Source organism: Lepisma saccharinum, chromosome 12 (genome assembly GCF_977018435.1).
Source record: "Lepisma saccharinum chromosome 12, izLepSacc3.1, whole genome shotgun sequence".
Taxonomy (NCBI): domain Eukaryota; kingdom Metazoa; phylum Arthropoda; class Insecta; order Zygentoma; family Lepismatidae; genus Lepisma; species Lepisma saccharinum.
Window position 1 is genome coordinate 38,312,920 of NC_139240.1, and position 17,388 is coordinate 38,330,307.

The 17,388-nt window shown below is 40.9% G+C and overlaps 1 protein-coding gene across 5 annotated transcripts in view; it reads left to right on the forward strand.

Annotated features, from left to right (window-relative positions):
• Positions 1-17,388, forward strand: part of Pur-alpha (Purine-rich binding protein-alpha) — a 184,530-nt gene that overhangs the window by 25,003 nt on the left and 142,139 nt on the right. For all 5 annotated transcript variants that reach the window (XM_083132131.1, XM_083132134.1, XM_083132129.1 and 2 more), the window contains exon 2: positions 9,095-9,145. In XM_083132131.1, coding sequence (XP_082988257.1) covers positions 9,095-9,145 — 51 coding nt within the window. The remainder of the gene's footprint in view (positions 1-9,094; positions 9,146-17,388) is intronic.

The window sequence follows — 17,388 nt, forward strand, 5'->3', positions numbered from 1 at the left end:
CAGAGGGGAAACTGATCCTTCGGATCTTTCTTTGAAGTAAAGTGGAGTTCGAATGAGGACTTAAACTTTACAGGCGAGGGGTATTCAGAGGAGGGGTTTCCAGGGGGCCCCTGCCTTCAGTTCTAAAACTACTACGCAAAATATTGATAATAGGTTTGCTTTACAACATGGAAATAGTCGGCTTCCGTGGCTGAGTGGTTAGCACAACGCGCTACGATGCTAGGCGTTCGGGGTTCGAATCTCGGCCCGGGCTTTTCGTGAAGTGTCCCTAAAACGAAACTGAAACTAAAGAATAAACCAAATTAATCAATCAAACATGTTAAGTTTATACCATAGGCGCCTTTCGGCGACTAATGTTAAAAACCTAGTCGCCAAAATGCAAACCAGTATCAAGAAGTAGGATGCTAAAACAAGTGTATACGGCAACATTTTTTGGTTAGTTTTTCGGACCACAGAACAAAGAATGGAATCAGCAATTGGAATTAAACAATCCTGTCTTGTAGGGTCTACGGCGACACTTTTGTGCAACAGAATGCTTGTAAAACCTGCCGATATGCTTGTCTGCAAAGTGGGCCTTATGCACTGGCGTACGTAGAGGGAGCTGACGGGGCTTCAGCCCCTCTCAAAAGTTTGAGAAAAACAAAATTTTCAAATTAAAACAGTAAAGAACGCGGCGGGGGGAGGGAGGACAAAGCGGTAAATGCAACTCCCCTTACAATGACCTGATTACCAATTTACTTTGAACACACCTTAAAACTGAGATTAAAAATGGCAATTAAAGATATTTTAAGCGCATTCCGCTCCTACGTAAAATGCAGCAATGTCATATCCACACCCTTCGAAAAAAAAGTCCTGCATGCGCCAGTGGTCTTCTGTGCCACACTTCAATGTTTGACGTATTGTTTGTTCCAGTGATACCTGTACAGAAACATTGCACTTGCGCGTAAGAATATAGTACATGTGATAAGCCATACCAATCAACGTACCATGTTATACTGAAGTTGTGAGGCTTGTGTTATGCGTTGTACAGGTACGACCAATATACAAAAAGTAATTGGGCACCTATGATGGTGGTTAATTTAGTATCTAATTTGATGTGTGTGGCCTTAATGTTGTGCCATGAGCAAGAGAACCACTTGTGAAAGAGATGGCGCGTAGTGCAGAGCTATCAGACTTTGATAAGGGCATCATTGTGGGCTGCCACCTCAGTGGGCTGTCTAGCAGGGCCATAGCCGCAAAGTTAAACAGGCCCAAATGAACAATAGCATTTGTGCTACGTAAGTGGAAGGTTCATGGACATTGTGACAATGGTGAACGTTCCGGGCGACCGAAAAAAACTGACTAACAGAGATCGGAGAACCCTAAAACGTGAAATTGTCAAAAACAGGACACAGCCGATGGCTATCACCAGACAGGAGTTTACGGCAGCAACAGGGGCGTCAGTTTCCATCGGAACATTGCGAACAGAGGCCCACCAACTCGGATATTCCGGAAGAGCAGCGGCACATAAGCCGCATATCACCAAGGTGAATAAAGCTCAGCGTCTCAAGTGGTGTTTGGACCGTCGCAACTGGACACTGGAGCAGTGGAAAGCGGTTCTGTGGAGTGATGAGTCGAGATTCACATTGTTTCGATCTGATGGACGTGTATGGGTGTGGCGGCTACCCTTGGAACGGTTTCTACCAGAGAGTATAGTGCCTAGCAGGAAATTTGGTGGTGGTGGAGTAATGGTGTGGGGTTGTTTCTCGTACTACGCTGTAGGACCACTGGTGGGTTGTTCGTGGCACAATGAACTCACAGGCATACTGTACAATACTAGACAATGAAATGCTCCCAACCTTGTGGCGTTTTTACGGAATGGACCCCTGTTACTTCCAGGATGACAATGCTAGGTTCCATGTTTCGGAGGCTACTATGCAGTGGTATGCCGACAACAATGTTCACCGATTGGTTGAGATCAGAACACCTTTGGGAATGATTGGACCGGCGGGTGAGTTCTCGGGAGATGCGGCCAAATTCCATTGTTCAACTGAGTGATCTTGCAAGAGGAATAACGACGCATTCCAATGTACGTCCTCCACAAACTAGTCGAGAGCATGCCTGACAGGGTGGCTGCCCAATTACTTTTTGGTAGATAGTGTATTTATGGGCAAAATAACGCCAGAACTAGTTCACAGGAAAATTATTCCTGTTGAAGTCACGTGGATTTTCTTTACATTTACTTCGATATTACAGCGGATGAGTTCCTGAAGAGCTAATTTTGTCTGAATAAATTCTACTTGACCTTGAAATTGTGGCCACGTGTAATCCCCACACACACATACAATATGCCGTGCATTGGCGGATGTTAGTCAAACTTTGTTGCAGAGGTCTTGCGTATACCTACTAAAATTCTGAAATTCATTGATTGTTCATAGGGAGGTCTTATTGTCTCGGGGCAAGTTACAATACCTTAGAAAAATTCATGAATTTTATAATGAGTACACTTTTGGAAACACGCTGTCCCCCGTGGCGGAGTGGTTAGCACATCGCGCTATGACGCCAGGGGTCCCGGGTTCGAATCCTGGCCTGGGCAAGGATGTTTGTGAGTGTCCACTCATCAATTTCATCATATCATCCGCATCTTTGCAAATTAGCCAAAAGTGTCACAAGAAGCGAAGTAAAATAAAGGAATCAATCAACTTTTGGAACGCAATTACGGTAGCTTTTAAGCTGAAAGATGAATGGAGAAGAAATGCCTTGAGCTTTGAATGAAGGTTGGTTCGTGACAGTTATGTCAAATGAAACAGCTTAATGAAATATATCTTCAGAACGGAAGCAGGATTTACGCCAGACTTCCCCGTGTGGAACTCTTGATACACCACAGCGTGATGAGTTTTAACAGGTAGAAGACTTACAACAGTCTTTCATTGCTAACTTGTGTCCTTGTATTTGCGAATTACGATATCGAAGTAAGATACGATACTATGTTCGAAAGCTGTGAATGTTCTCGAGGAATTTGCTGGATTTTACCTTACCACATAAAGATTCGTAATTTCAAGCTAACGTCTTCTGAAGCGCACTTTGCATTATTGCCATATTAGTGTCGCTGTTGCCAATTTAGCTCTTTTAGAACCAGACCTCTTTGCACTCTCGTTTGGCTCCTGAAACTTCGAAAAGTTCGAAGGAGCTTTTTTTAGCTTCACGTAGGTACATTTAGCTCCAAATCTAGCCCTTTTAGTATTATGCTATCAAATTCTTATCCGCAGTATGTTCTTCATAATATCTAACACTGTTAATTTAAATGTGCAATCTTTGGAAGTAAGGATCTTACCTATGGTTTACCGAGCTAGGTAGATTCTAAAAAGGGAAAAGGCGAGGGTGGGCTATGGGGGCGATCGACCCTCCAAGGTACTCTACAAGGTTTTTGAGCCCATAGTGACGGTTTGGATATTTGACGTCGCTTTTGTATCTCTTGGGTAAATTGCGACGAGGCACCTAATGTTATTTTCGAACTACGATGCATGCTATCGGTTTTGAAACGTGTCGATTCAAATGCAAGTATTCACAATGAAACTTCGAACTGGTGGGCACCAGCTCCCTGTCCCCCATTGCACCGGCACTGCCCCCCCCCCCCCCAATAGACCAAGAATGAATTTATAATTTAATGCACGTTTTTCCCTGAATATGAATTTTTCACGTCATATTGGCTGTCAGCGCCCCTCCTGCTTCCCAAGACACTTTTTCTAGCGTAGTGGCTGAAGTGAAGGATCCCCAGGAATCCTTTATTTTTTATTTTTTAACTACCATCGGTGGATTATTGAGGGTGGTGGTACCGGGTGGCTGAAGTGAAGGATCCCCAGGAATCCTTTATTTTTTATTTTTTAACTACCATCGGTGGATTATTGAGGGTGGTGGTGTCGGACATTACGAAGAAGCATGAAAACAAATACGGGCACTATGCAACCCTGTAATTTGTCGAATGTCGTGGCACAGCATTTGTCGGATGAACATTTTAGGTTGGATATCACCGTCCGTCGAATGTTTAACTTTGACAAAATGTCTCACTGCAACATGTGACAAAAATATCATGGATGACAGACACACTTATGGAATTGATTCTTGTTGGATGTCTTCGGACTGCAACACCTGACAAAAATCGCACGCATAAACGGAGCATTCTACATCCGAGTTTTTGTCTGATGTATCACATTTCATTGAACAAAGTTTTTGGCTCCTTTTATGCATGTAATTTTTGTCGAACATAGCAGTTCGATATTTGTCATCCTGCGACATCTGACAAAAATCGCATGCATTGCACTCGTATGAATCCAATGTTTCTTGGATGTTCCAATATGACATATTTTGTCTTTTACAACGTTTGTCGGATAGAACAGTCTTAGTCTCCTGCACCACTGCAAACATGCTGCTGGAATTTTAGTACTCTTCTCGCTCACTTAACCTTATTTAATGTAGCAATGTGTACAAAGGTTTTCTTTCATTATGCAGGCGTAATACTGGTTTGCATAGGTTAATATACGTTTACAATGACATTGAACTATTCTTCGATATCAAAAAGAATCCAACAAATCGGGATATATATATATATATTAAATAATATCGCATAAAAGCAAAACAGAAATCTGTATTGGTAAACGTTATAAAATTAGACAAGTGCATGCTGCCAACCTCAAGTTTTCTGCAACACTCGTATTGCAAATAACGCCCCCCCCCTCCCTCTGCCCTGTCTGTTTAAACTCGTGAGAGATGGCTATGAATCTGTCACTGAATGAAGTTAATGTCCAATGTTATGAAATAAAATACTAATAATAAATACGTAAATATTTTAATATCATAATTACGGAAATCTTTCAAACTTAAACACATATAAGTAACTTTCTTAAGTAATTGATATTTCTCTGCCAGCCCTGCAAAATTTTCACTTTTCATCTACCGATTTATACAAGAGTGATCCAGAAAGTAAGTTCCAATTAGTAGGGTCCTTGTTTTTTCGCAAACGTGATAACACTGAAAAATGTTAATTGCTGTGAAGGATGTATATGAATGTTCAGTGATGTCTGGACACATTTTTCACGTGTTTGAAATAGCGGAATAACGCAAATTTGGCATAATATGCAAACTGTTGGCATTTTTCGCGAATTTTTTAAACAATGTGCTTAAACAATTCAAAATACCGAGAAATCCAACATTCTTTTCTTTCTTAGGTTTAAAGAAACAAAATGTGCCATACTTGGGTGCATAAAGCGTGCAAGTTTTTCAACATTTTATCCCAGAGAAGGAAAACTATAATGCATATTATACATGGAATAATTCCAACAGCCACATTAAATCCCATATTTCCCATGATTTTTGCAACTTCTATGAGAATAATTTGCATCACAGAGCAAAGTGGTGGGGTTCCGATAGGAGGTCGAGTGCGTATCTACCATCACACTGGAGCTGCATCATCAGTATTTGTCTCGCACGAGAAGTGTTTGAATTACCGAGCGAGAAGTAATGGAAAATAACTTCCTTCAAAAAATGCCAGTCTTTAGACATTCCCCTACCTCACAGTCGGTGGGAGACTGTATGAGAGCGGCCATCTATAACCTAGAACTGTCCTAAAATAGCTGCTCTGCGACTACACCAGATTACAGCCACATACTACTTCTTCCTGCCTGCATATGCGTGTTACGTTCAGACTACTTGCGCCATGTACAGGTGCCATTGGAACTTTTTCTAGACGCCCCTCGTATATAATATTTCGGAAGCTGTTACAACAGCGTGTTCCTGTTTTAATATTTGATTAGATAAATCGGGTACATGTACAATGAAGTAAAAGTTGCTTTCGTTAAATTTTTAATATACACTATCATTTTCGCCAGCAATAATAGTATAACTGCTGCGAGTTGTTAGTTTCACAGTACTTCGATATACTGTGAGTGTATGTATGAAGGAGATGTTCCATTGATAGTAAGGAAATATGACACTTTGTTTTGTGATTCAATTGTTTAACTTGTGTGCAAGGGTTAAGTTATTTGCTTTACATAGAAAAGAGTAGTAGGCTTGTGTATTGATAATGAGTCTTTACTCGTGGTTCTTGCAAGAAGGGGGGAGGGGTCCAAACCTCAGTGGAAATATCAACATATAATAACGAGAATGGCTGAAGAGATTGAAGAATTACAAAATTCATTTTTGCATCAATCACTTAACTCTAATCTCATTTAGTCGTAACTTTAAAAATAATCAAATTTTGTTGAAAAACTGGCTGCATATGGAAAAAACCCATAATTCCTCTCTAGCTTGTGAATAGTAATAATTTTCCAAATTCACTGTTTTGCAGTTTGAATGCAAATTATAGAGAAATGAAGTCAATATAGGCACTTGAAGCAATACATACCTAGATCTACTTCTCATTTCCATTTGCGCCGGCCCCTGTGGCGGAGTGGTTAGCACATCGCATCGCGCTACGACGCCAGGGGTCCCGGGTTCGAATCCTGGCCTGGACATGGATATTTGTGAGTGTCCATTCATCATATCATCACTCAACTCCATCTTCGTAAATTAGCTAGTGTTGCCCACGGGACGAGACTTTGGCCTGTCTCGTCTCGTGGAAATGCTGTGAAATGCTGTCTCGTCTCGAAAATATTCGTTTGTCTCGGGACACATGATCAATCTCGTCTCGTCTCGAATTTTTAAAAGCCTGTCCCGTCTCGTCCCGTGGGCAACACTAAAATTAGCCAAAAGTGGCACAAAAGGCGAAGTAAAATAAATCAAATAAAATTATTTCCATTTGCAAAACATGTATTTTGTTTATGATTGTCAGGGAAAAATTGAAATTTTGTCCTGGAAAACCTGGAAAAGTCAGGGAATTTCATTTCTTCTTGTTTGTAGCCACCGTGTTAAAGTGAGTGGTAATAGCGGCCCAATCTGCCTCCTCGAAAGCAATTTTTAGCTCAGTTTTAAGGTTCACCTTAGCTCTTGTATGCGCATCCTGCTTGGAAGCACTAGTTGTGTAACTCGGGAAGTCGTTTGTATGGGTAGCCTCTTGAGTCTCGTGCACGTACGATATGCCCTTGGGAAATTTATTCGTGCATTCTTTCCAGAAACTTCAATATCATTTTTAAACAAATGTTGCCACATGCAAGAAAGTATAACGGAAATATGATTTCACAAATTATTTCTAGAATATTCTGATAAGTTAATTATTGAAGTGAAATAACTATTACTGCTTAAGGCAACATAATATACACCCAGCTATGCATGCGCACAGTGGCTGGCACCACTATTTAGACAGCGGGCCCAATTCCTATTATCCTATCTGAGTATATGGTGCACTTAAAACGGAACTTTCTTTTTATTCTTCATAGTACCTTAATCTGTTCGTGTGTTGGTGCTTAGACCTGCCAATTTTGTGTAAGGCAAGGCCCAAGAGCTCTTCGCACGTCTCGCCTTTCCATAAAGTATCGATAAGTCACAAGATAGTGGCCCTTGTCCCTGCGTAAATAGATGTCCACCGCATTAATATTGTTCTAGAGAGAAGCCACTTTCCCTGCCGTCCATCTTGTCAAATACATTGGCTGGTTGTAGCGATGGCACAAAGGCACATGTATCAAATGAGAAGACTACACTTGAGAGACTAATCGAGGCGAGGAGTGTAAGGGATAGCCTTTTCAGCAGACGCTCAGGTGTCAAAACAAACCTCATTTACACGTAGTAGACCTGCACGCCCACCCTGCAGGCTAACGAGGCTCTGGCACCAGAACCCACAGCCTAACCTTTATAAGTGACATAGTTATTTCAGTTACTAGACATGCTTCACCTTGTTTTTAATGAGAGTGAGTTTTTATGAATCGGGTATTAATTTCAGTTCGTTTTACTTAGTTTGTGATCAGGAGTTCATCTCAAGTGGTTGTTCTTTAAATTCTATGTATTTTCAATTATTCTGTTCTTGTTGTAAGAGGCTGCTTACGTGCGCGTATTATAAGAAGGACAAATAGCTTTGATGGTGACGCATCCACAGTTTTTAATGAACGAAAGGCACCTTGTGAATTCCATTCCAAAGTTATTATATCCTTGGAGAAACTTTTCTCCTTCATCTACAAAATGAATGAATATTCAGCACAACGGTTTTTCATTATATTTGTACATTACACAGTGTACTGGTCTGAAATGCATATTTATTCTATCTTGTTTTTAACTTTTACACTCCTCGTTCAAGGAAAAGCTTTAAAATAGGAAATTTTAGTCATAAAGTTTGTTGTGTGACCTCTCTCATAAAACGGGAATTTTTAATTTTGGAACCTGTCTTAACTATTTATTCATTGTATAAAATGGTAGAACTAACATGAAAACATGACCTGGTTTCTGTATTTCACACTAATTGAAGGATCAGGGGGGGGGGGGGGATAGGTAAGTCAACTCTCGTCAAACTCAAGAAAAATGAATTTTAATTGCAAAACGTTGCTCAACAGGTTAAAGAAACGGTACCAAAAACATATGCTTTGATGAATGCGAGTACCAAATGAATGAAATTAAAGAAATGTTGTAAAGTCCAACATAGCATCAACGTGGAAGGAAATGTCACCATTACCTCGGTTGGGACAGAAAATTGACTTACCTGTTTGTTCCCCATGACCATTCATTTTTTTTCCCGATCTAATGCAGCTTTTACTGTGGTTATTCTGTTCGAATACTAAATACCAACTAACTAAACTATACCCCGCGACAGGTTAAGTTTGCAGCAGGTTTTATGTATCAATCCACTCTAGAGCAGCACTCAGCATCCCCATGGCAGTCTCACCTTAACCGCTGAGCTGTTCATATCACAGACAGTGAGAAAATCCGCAGTATTGCAGCGGAACTATTTCCTGCGCGCACGTTTGGGTCTATAAATGCGAAAAGTTGCTGCAAGGTTAACCTGTCGCGGGGCTTATATTCCTGTTTTTAACAATGGAAATAACAAGCTTTTTCTTCTTTTGTAACTTGATAGATGCCAATTTCCCTCTCGGCGCTCATAGCCATTAGCGAGAATATTTTTGTAGTAATACTTCACAAATGCCCTGTGCTAGTAGACGTGAACAAGTAGAATAATGCCTTTTTCTCTTGTTTCCAGGTAAATACCAGGTCAGCGACCTGGGAGGTGCCGGCTCGGAGTTCGACTCAGGTAAGCAGTCACAGCTTCCTATTTCGTTAGTCTGGAACTGTTACATGTGGTTGTGGTTGCAGGGTCGCTTTGGTAGAATAGGAGATTGGTTGCGGGTTGCCCTTTGAGCCATCTCGACCGACTAGATGGCTGATATCCTTCGTTCCCGCTGCATGGCAAGGTTTTTTTTGTGTGTTCGTCCGTGAGAGTTTCTCTTTGACGACGAAGTGCGTATTGTCCAGAAGATCGCAGGACGAATGGGCTTTGCAGGTATTGTATATTGGCGAACTGTTGCTAGTTCTCCTAAGCTATGCTTCAATGCCGACGGATGCCCCGTGTAAGAATATTTTCCCTTTCGTGTGCTTTCTAATAGGAACGTGAGCTTTCATTTTCTCTATTTCTATATTTTCGATGATTTTTGTGTCAGTGTAATACACAAAAACTAGACTGGAGAAATAACATTCAATTTCCTAAGCCATCCAGCTGCTATAAGAAAATGGCCATTAGTATTAACGATCATGAAATTAATTTTAATGATTCAGTTTCTGGAAATAAAGGCCTACTCGATGGTGTAGTGGGTATCGTCGTCACCCTTTAAACAAAGGGTCCTGTGTTCGATACCCGAGGCACATACATGGTGGTTTGGATCCCATTTTTAGCTGTGGGTCTAGTCCTGGTTCTGGACAAAATTCTGTACATAAAGCGGACTTAAACTAAAGTTGCTGGAAATATACGAGGGCTTGGGCATAAGTCATAGCAACTATGTTTTCTTAGGTACCACAATATGACCTTGTGTCCCGGAGAACTTGGCACCTGTAGTATGTGAACACATCACTAGACGGCAGTGTGATAAATGGTTACTGTACATAGAGAAGTGGTGGTAATTCATTGTTAAACAGCGTTGTGTATCAAAAAAGCCGTTCTTCGGGGGATAAATGCCACAGGGAGCTTATGAAAACTTGAGAATAGTGTCCTACTGCAGTAGGTCTCTCTCTTGTTCATGTAAACTTTGAATGCTTTCGACTTCTAAACACATGCGACACGATGTTCTCATTAAGGATGTTTTATTAGCTTCTTATCTTACATCTGGTACATATGATCTGCATTGTTCATACATTCCACAGTACTATACACTGCCCTTTTCCATTTCTATATTTTTTATTTTCGTGCACGCAGCCCGAATTTATAAAAAAATATCTATCTTCAAGTCATGATAAAACATTCAAATTGGAATAAAAAAATTGAATCCCGTTTTGGTAAATTAACGTTAAATTTTGATCGTATAATATTGTAAATTTTACGTTAACTTTTGACTGCGTAATTCGTGACTAAGTACGGTGCTGTTTCGAGTTGGGCTCTCTCAGTGGCCGATCGCCTAGAGTGGTTGACTCACGGCTTCTGCCTAAGGTTTTGGGTTCGAGTTCTTGCAAGTGTCCTTCATATAAAGAATTGATTAAGTATATTTTAAAATAATTGTAGCAGCTTTTATGTAAAGAAATCATATAATGCCTTGATAAGTATTTCTTTCCTTAAATTATCGTCACATTATTCAAGAAGACAAAAACCTAATTTTATCTAGTGTACAATGAAAACTTTCCTGGTGGGGGGAGTCCACGAGTTACGATCCCCACCTTGGATACGCGCTATAAACAATAACAGGGTTATAGAACATTCTCCGTCTTGTCTCGATAATTATTCCTCTCCTTAAATTATCGTCACATTATTCAAGAAGTCAAAAACATAATTTTATCAGTGTAAACTGAAAAATTTCCTTGAGGAGCGGGGGGGGGGGGGCTCGAACCACCTGATCCCTACCTTGGATACGCGCTATTAACAATAACAGACTTATAGAACATTATCCGTCTTGCCTAGACAATTATCTCTCTCAAATTATCACCATATTATTCAAGAAGCCAAAAACCTAATTTTATCTAGCGTAAACTGAAAATTTTCTGAAGGGGGGGGGCTTGAGCCCCCTGATTCCCACCTTGGATACGAGCTGTTACCAATAACAGGGTTATAGAATATTCTCCGTCTTACCTCGATAATTATTTCTCTCCTTAAATTAACGTCACATTACTTTATTTGACACCACAATAAACAAAAGATCTCATTTTATCTAGTGTAAAGCGAAAACTTTCGGGGGGGGCTTGAGCCCCCTAAGCCCCCCCCTTGGATACGTGCCTCGGAAGCAGTCACGTTTATTACACCCTTACATTTACATACAATATTATAAAGTTCTGCTTTTAGATCTCGCACAATGCCTTTTTCACAAAAATGAGCAATCTCTCATTTTTTTATATCAATCAAGCTGTGATATTTTAGTTTTCTTCCGTTAGTTTTCTGATAATAGTTTTCACAGCTTTCCATAGCATTTAGGCATGATTTCAGTTGACAAGAACAAAATAATCTTATTTCAAAACATAGAGCAAAAGGAAATCCAACGCGCTTAAGTTAAAACTCCCTTAAATTGGAAGCCTGGAGAGAACAAAACAGGGGTTCCTTCGTAACACGATTTCTTGAAAACCATTTTACACATTTGAATCAACTTTGCGATAAATTGATTAGAAAGGATGAATCTTAACAGTAAAAGTTGTAACTTTTCCCTTGCTACTATATTTTAGAAGATATTCGTTGTCAAATTTCTCAATATTTGCATAAGGAACCAGCCTTTTCCTTGCCGAGTGTTTCGATGGTGACGTCATGCATCCACGGACAACTGCGCATACGATCTGCGCCGCCGAACGAGCACCCCCTGACATTTCCCCTCTCCATTGTCTGCGGCGACGTTCGTTCGCAGTGTTGCAACCCGGAGGCAGCGGAATTTTCAACGAAATTTGAATGTGAAAGGCATGAATTAGTATCCCCTAACCTACGTTACCTATTGATTACGCTAAATTCTAAATACATTTTGATATTATCCCTTTAAACCTTAAATGAATTAAGTTATATTAGGGATATTTCTTACCAGCATAAGAAATGTATGAAATAAAACGATAGAGAAATGAAAAATTTATAAACGATAGAACTGAGCTCACCTTCTAAATGTTTTCCAGTTCTCGTTCTTCAGTTTCACTCTCCCACTCATTCGAGTCTGTGTCTACCGATGAATCTGTGTCCGTGTCTGAATCGGCTTCACCAAGTCTAATTATCAGTTCATCTACACGCTCGTCCATAAGCCCATCTCTTTCAAAGTTTCAGTGCTTTAGAAAATAACACAGGCAAGCGTGTTTGCCTTCTCGTAGTGATTGTTGTACGATAAACGATGAACAAACGAACCACCACCCCACTCGGTTAAAAAAAAAAAAAAGCCTGGCCACTGCTCGATGTCGCATTCAGAAAATGAAGTCATTCGCCCTGTAGTTTCTCTTTGTTATAAACCTTAACGCACGTGCGTAATACTACAGTTTGCGATCGGCGCACCGCACGCATTTTCAAAGGCCGTATTAAATAAAATGAACCACTGATATAATAGGAGCCTGCATTCACCGTCACGCTAAACACTGAAAATCGTTTGTCATATTTGTTTTAGCTTAATTTTGCTGAGTTCGCACCACTGGTATTCTCAACGCCAGACCAGTGAGTAGAAGAGTGGTGGGGAGGATGACGTAATAGGAAGTGCTCCGCAGCGATCTGCGCATATCGGGACTTAACTTGTCAGGCTATAAAAGTAACATCCATGAGAAAATTAGTATAGCGTTTCAAACCTAACTAACCTAACCCAAAATAAACTGATATGAAAACAACTAACCAGGAAATTCGCATGAAAGCTATATTAGTAACTACTTCCATGTTCATGCTGTCAACTGAATATTCCACCTAAGAGATCAAAGTCGTAATGACTAATGAGGTAAAACGAATAACCTGGCTGGGTGCTGGATAGCGCACCGTTTTGTAATGTCTGACATATCAAAGGCAAGTTCAAGCGTTTTCCTTGAAGTGGTACGTTTTGTCGGGGAGTAAATATTTTGAAGTTGTTAGTGGATCCTTCACAGGTAGTTGTTTATCTGAGTGGTACGTTTCGTCGCGAGAACCCAAGTGGTACGTTTTGTCGGGACACCATATTTAACATGTAGACAATTATATTTATATTGCATAACGAATACTTACCTGTGTTATAAGAGTTGTTCAAGCGCTATCTCGGCCCAGAGCCAAAACGAACGCCCTTGTACACTATCTACCAAAAAGTAATTGGGCACCTATGATGGTGGTTAATTTAGTATCTAATTTGAATAATTTAGTATCATTTAGTGGGACCACTGGTGGTTGTTCGTGGCACAATGAACTCACAGGCATACTGTACAATACTAGACAATGAAATGCTCCCAACCTTGTAGCGTTTTTACGGAATGGACCCTGTTACTTCCAGGATGACAATGTTAGGTGGCTTGTTTCGGAGGCTACTATGCAGTGGTATGCCGACAACAATGTTCACCTATTGGTCTGGCTTGCACAGAGTCCTCATCTCAATCCCATAGAACACCTTTGGGAGGCATTGGACTGGCGGGTGAGGTCTCGGGAGATGCGGCCAAATTCCATTGTCCAACTGAGTGAGATCTTGCAAGAGGAATGGCGACACATTCCAATGGACGTCCCCACAAACTAGTCGAGAGCATGCTTGACAGAGTGGCTGCTGTTATAGCAGCAAGAGGTGTCTCCACGAGGTTCTAACAGAGTTCGCACCACCAGACAACCATTTTGCACACGTGCCCAATTACTTTTTGGTAGATAGTGTAGAACGTCACGTATAATGACAATGTCACCACATTGTCCGTCTATTTTCATGTTTGTCCAAGCTGCAGTTCGACCAAAATTATTTGATTGTTTTTCAAGTACAACAGTGTTAATCTTTAATTCTTATTAGTGAAAGTAAAAACAGTTTCTCATTAATTTTACAACACGTCAAAATGAGTGGAGCCGCGGTGGCCTAGTCGGTAGGGCGTCTTGACCGCTACACGGGAGACCCGGGCGCGATTCCCGTGGTGGGTGATCTAATGTCGGAATTTTCCGGCCTTGTACCTGCATAAAGCTGCTCTGGAGCTCACCCAGCGTCAAATAAATTGGTATCCGGGGGACTGAAGGCGGCCGGAGCGTGGTGCTGATCACATCACATCCAAAATTGCCGAAATCGAGAATCTCGTCTACTATGTGCAGGGATACATTCGTCAGTTAAACAAATTGTACGACAGAAGCAAAATACTTGTTGGAACAATTAATTTTAGTAGTGTAAAAAGTTAGTTTTCATCCATATCTAATTATATAACGGGACTTTGTAATCAAGTGGTCGTGAGTTCGTTACCCGGTAGAGGCACATAGTAGTTCGGATTCCACTTTAAACTGTAGGTCCAGTCCCGATTAACCTATCTTGTGAAAAAAATTGTGATTTTATGACAAACAGCGAACTTTAAAAGGAAGACAATGTACTTAATGCCATGCGAGTGTTTCAGTATCTAGAAATCTCGATTTCATTGCAAATGACTACACATTTGAAATCTGAAACATTCCTGCGCTAGTGATGCCTCCCCAATGGCACAGTGGTATCGTCACCGCCTTGTAATCAAGGGCCCGGGGTTCGAATCCCACTTTAAAACTGTAGGCCCAGTCCCTTAGCCTTAGTGTGCATAAAGTTGACTTAAAACACCAACTTAATCAATCAATGAAAATCCTACGCTAGGGAAGCCTACTGCAGTACGATTGTAGGAGAACCACGCAATCGCCTACGGTAATAGTCCCAGGATGTAACCGAGGTGTCTATGTCCCTTCCCCCCATAAAAAAAAATTCTGTAAGAGTGGTTAGCACAGAACGTTACTACGCCAGGAGTCTCGGCTTGGACGTTGATGTTCATCATCACTCATCGTAAGCTTTCCTTTTCCCCAAGGAAAAGAACCTTCGGCCAAAAGTCTCCGCGCACTTTCCCATCCATCAGTTCAACTCGTGCCATAAGGAAGCATGCTCCACTCTGACCCTCACCTCCACGCGATGCACAGGAGTCGCGGGACTGCGCAGGCTCTTTTGCCCATGGTTCCACTATAGCTAGAAATATCAGAAAAATAAGCCAAAGCAAGAAAGCTAACCGCCTTCATAGTTTCTAAGACTGGCGCGTAGGAATGCAGTACGTATCACTTATGGAATGAGGTACATTGGAGTTGTGGTGGAGGCCTGATGTAATGAGCTACACTGCTACAACCGATATGCAGGGTAATTCAAAATGAGTGGTGCAACTTTACACAGTTATTATGACGTTACTATTTATGATAGAAAATCAGACAAGGCATCAATATAAAGAAAAACTGCGGAATTTTTATTCCCACTTAGCGGGCTTATTCTGCTTAGCGGATGCTCCACCAGGATCCCCAGTGTCACAAAATGGCTAATGACCAGTAGAAGGCGTATTGTGTGTTGAATCTGTATAATGCGAGTCATGCGAGTAAAACTTCCCGAGTTCTTTATATTGATACCTTGTCTGATTTTCTATCATAAATAGTAACTGTGTAAAGTTGCACTATTAATTTTGAATTACCCTGTATTTATGGGCAAGATTACACCGGGACTTTTTTCAAAAGTCACATGGTATTGTGTGCGTCATTTTCGTTCTTGCAGTGCATGGCTAATAGAAATCGAACCATTACCCTACATAATTATACCACAATTTGTTAATGTTCAATTTCAAGGATATACCAGGGTATATTAATTAATGTGTGTAGGGGTCGGGACACCCACTTTTGAAAAATATAATTTACTCGGCGGGTTTGAGAACGTTTTAACATTTAGTACGTAAATTTCATAGCCGGCTGGCATTAAACGCAAAGCTTACGTTCCTACTGACCGACAGTCAAGAGTTTGTTTTGTGCATTTCGTTCTTATATCCTTTGAAGCGACCAACGTGTGCATTGTCCAAGAACGCTAGCTAGATAGGAGGTCAATGTTTCTTGTATGTTGTAACTGCACGAGGGGTATACTCAATGCATGTTCTCTCTGTTACAGAAAGTCGTGCGAAGATTACATTACCTCACGTGTTCTGCTAATTATGCGTCGTCACATGTTGCGGAAATGTGCCTGAACCGGGTGGTGTGTGAATCAGAGGCTTTACAGAGCGAGCCCCAGCCCTGACGAGGAAGCAACATTGCATCAGTGTTGCCACTCTAAAGGAAATTTCCCTCTTTGCAGGGAAATTCGATGAAAAGTACCAACATTCCGGAGAAATCTGAAGACTTTAGACTCTATATTTGTATTTTGTTTATTTTACGTCCTCTTTCTACACCTTCGGTTAATAGCAGCGATCAGGATCAATGGCCAACTTATAAATTCATGCCTGACCAGGACATCTTGGAACATATTGCCCGGTAGCGACCATGCATGTGATGAATTTGTTTTACATTTTTGATATATACGAACATGTTCAACGAAAATAATACTCCGAGGGTCACTATTTATATTTTGAGCCTTGGCAACACTGATTGAAGTTAGACGCGATTTTACGTTTGCACGGAATCGTCTGGCATTATTGACCATAACGTACTTCAAATGTTTTGTCAATGGCTTCATTTGTGTTGTTTATGTTGCCTTGGGGATTGCGCGACAACAATAAAATGGAATTAACTCGTGAACATTTTCGTGCGATGATTTTTTACGATTTTCGACGTGGATTATCAAGACGAGTGCATCGATCAACTTACTTCCACATTTGGCGATGAAGCCCCATCCCTTGCCACTGTGAAACGCTGGTATAACGAATTTAATCGTGGCCGCAATTCGCTCACCGACGAGATTCGCGAAGGTCGTCCAAAATCAGTTGTTGTTCAAGAAAACATTGATGCTGTGCAAGACCTAATACTGCAAAATCGTCATGTGACATACTGTGAGATTGAGACAACCATAGGCATTAGTTCCACCAGCATATATAAAATATTACATGATCATTTAGCTGTGATGAAGGTATGTTCTCGTTGGATCCCACACAATTTGACAAAAACTCAAAAAGACGCTCGCGTCAATTGGTGCAAACAAATGCTCAATAAATACAATCGTGGTGCTTCAAAAGACGTATATAAGATTGTAACAGGCGACGAATCATGGATATATGCATATGAGCTACAGTCGACTGTATGAGTGTTTCAAGATGAACCCAATCCAACAAAAGTTGTTCGCGCTCGAAGCACATCGAAACAAATGGTCGCCTGTTTTTTTCGGGAAAACTGGTCATGTGGCAACTGTGCCTTTAGAGGAACGTAGAACGGTCAACTCTGAATGGTACACAACAATT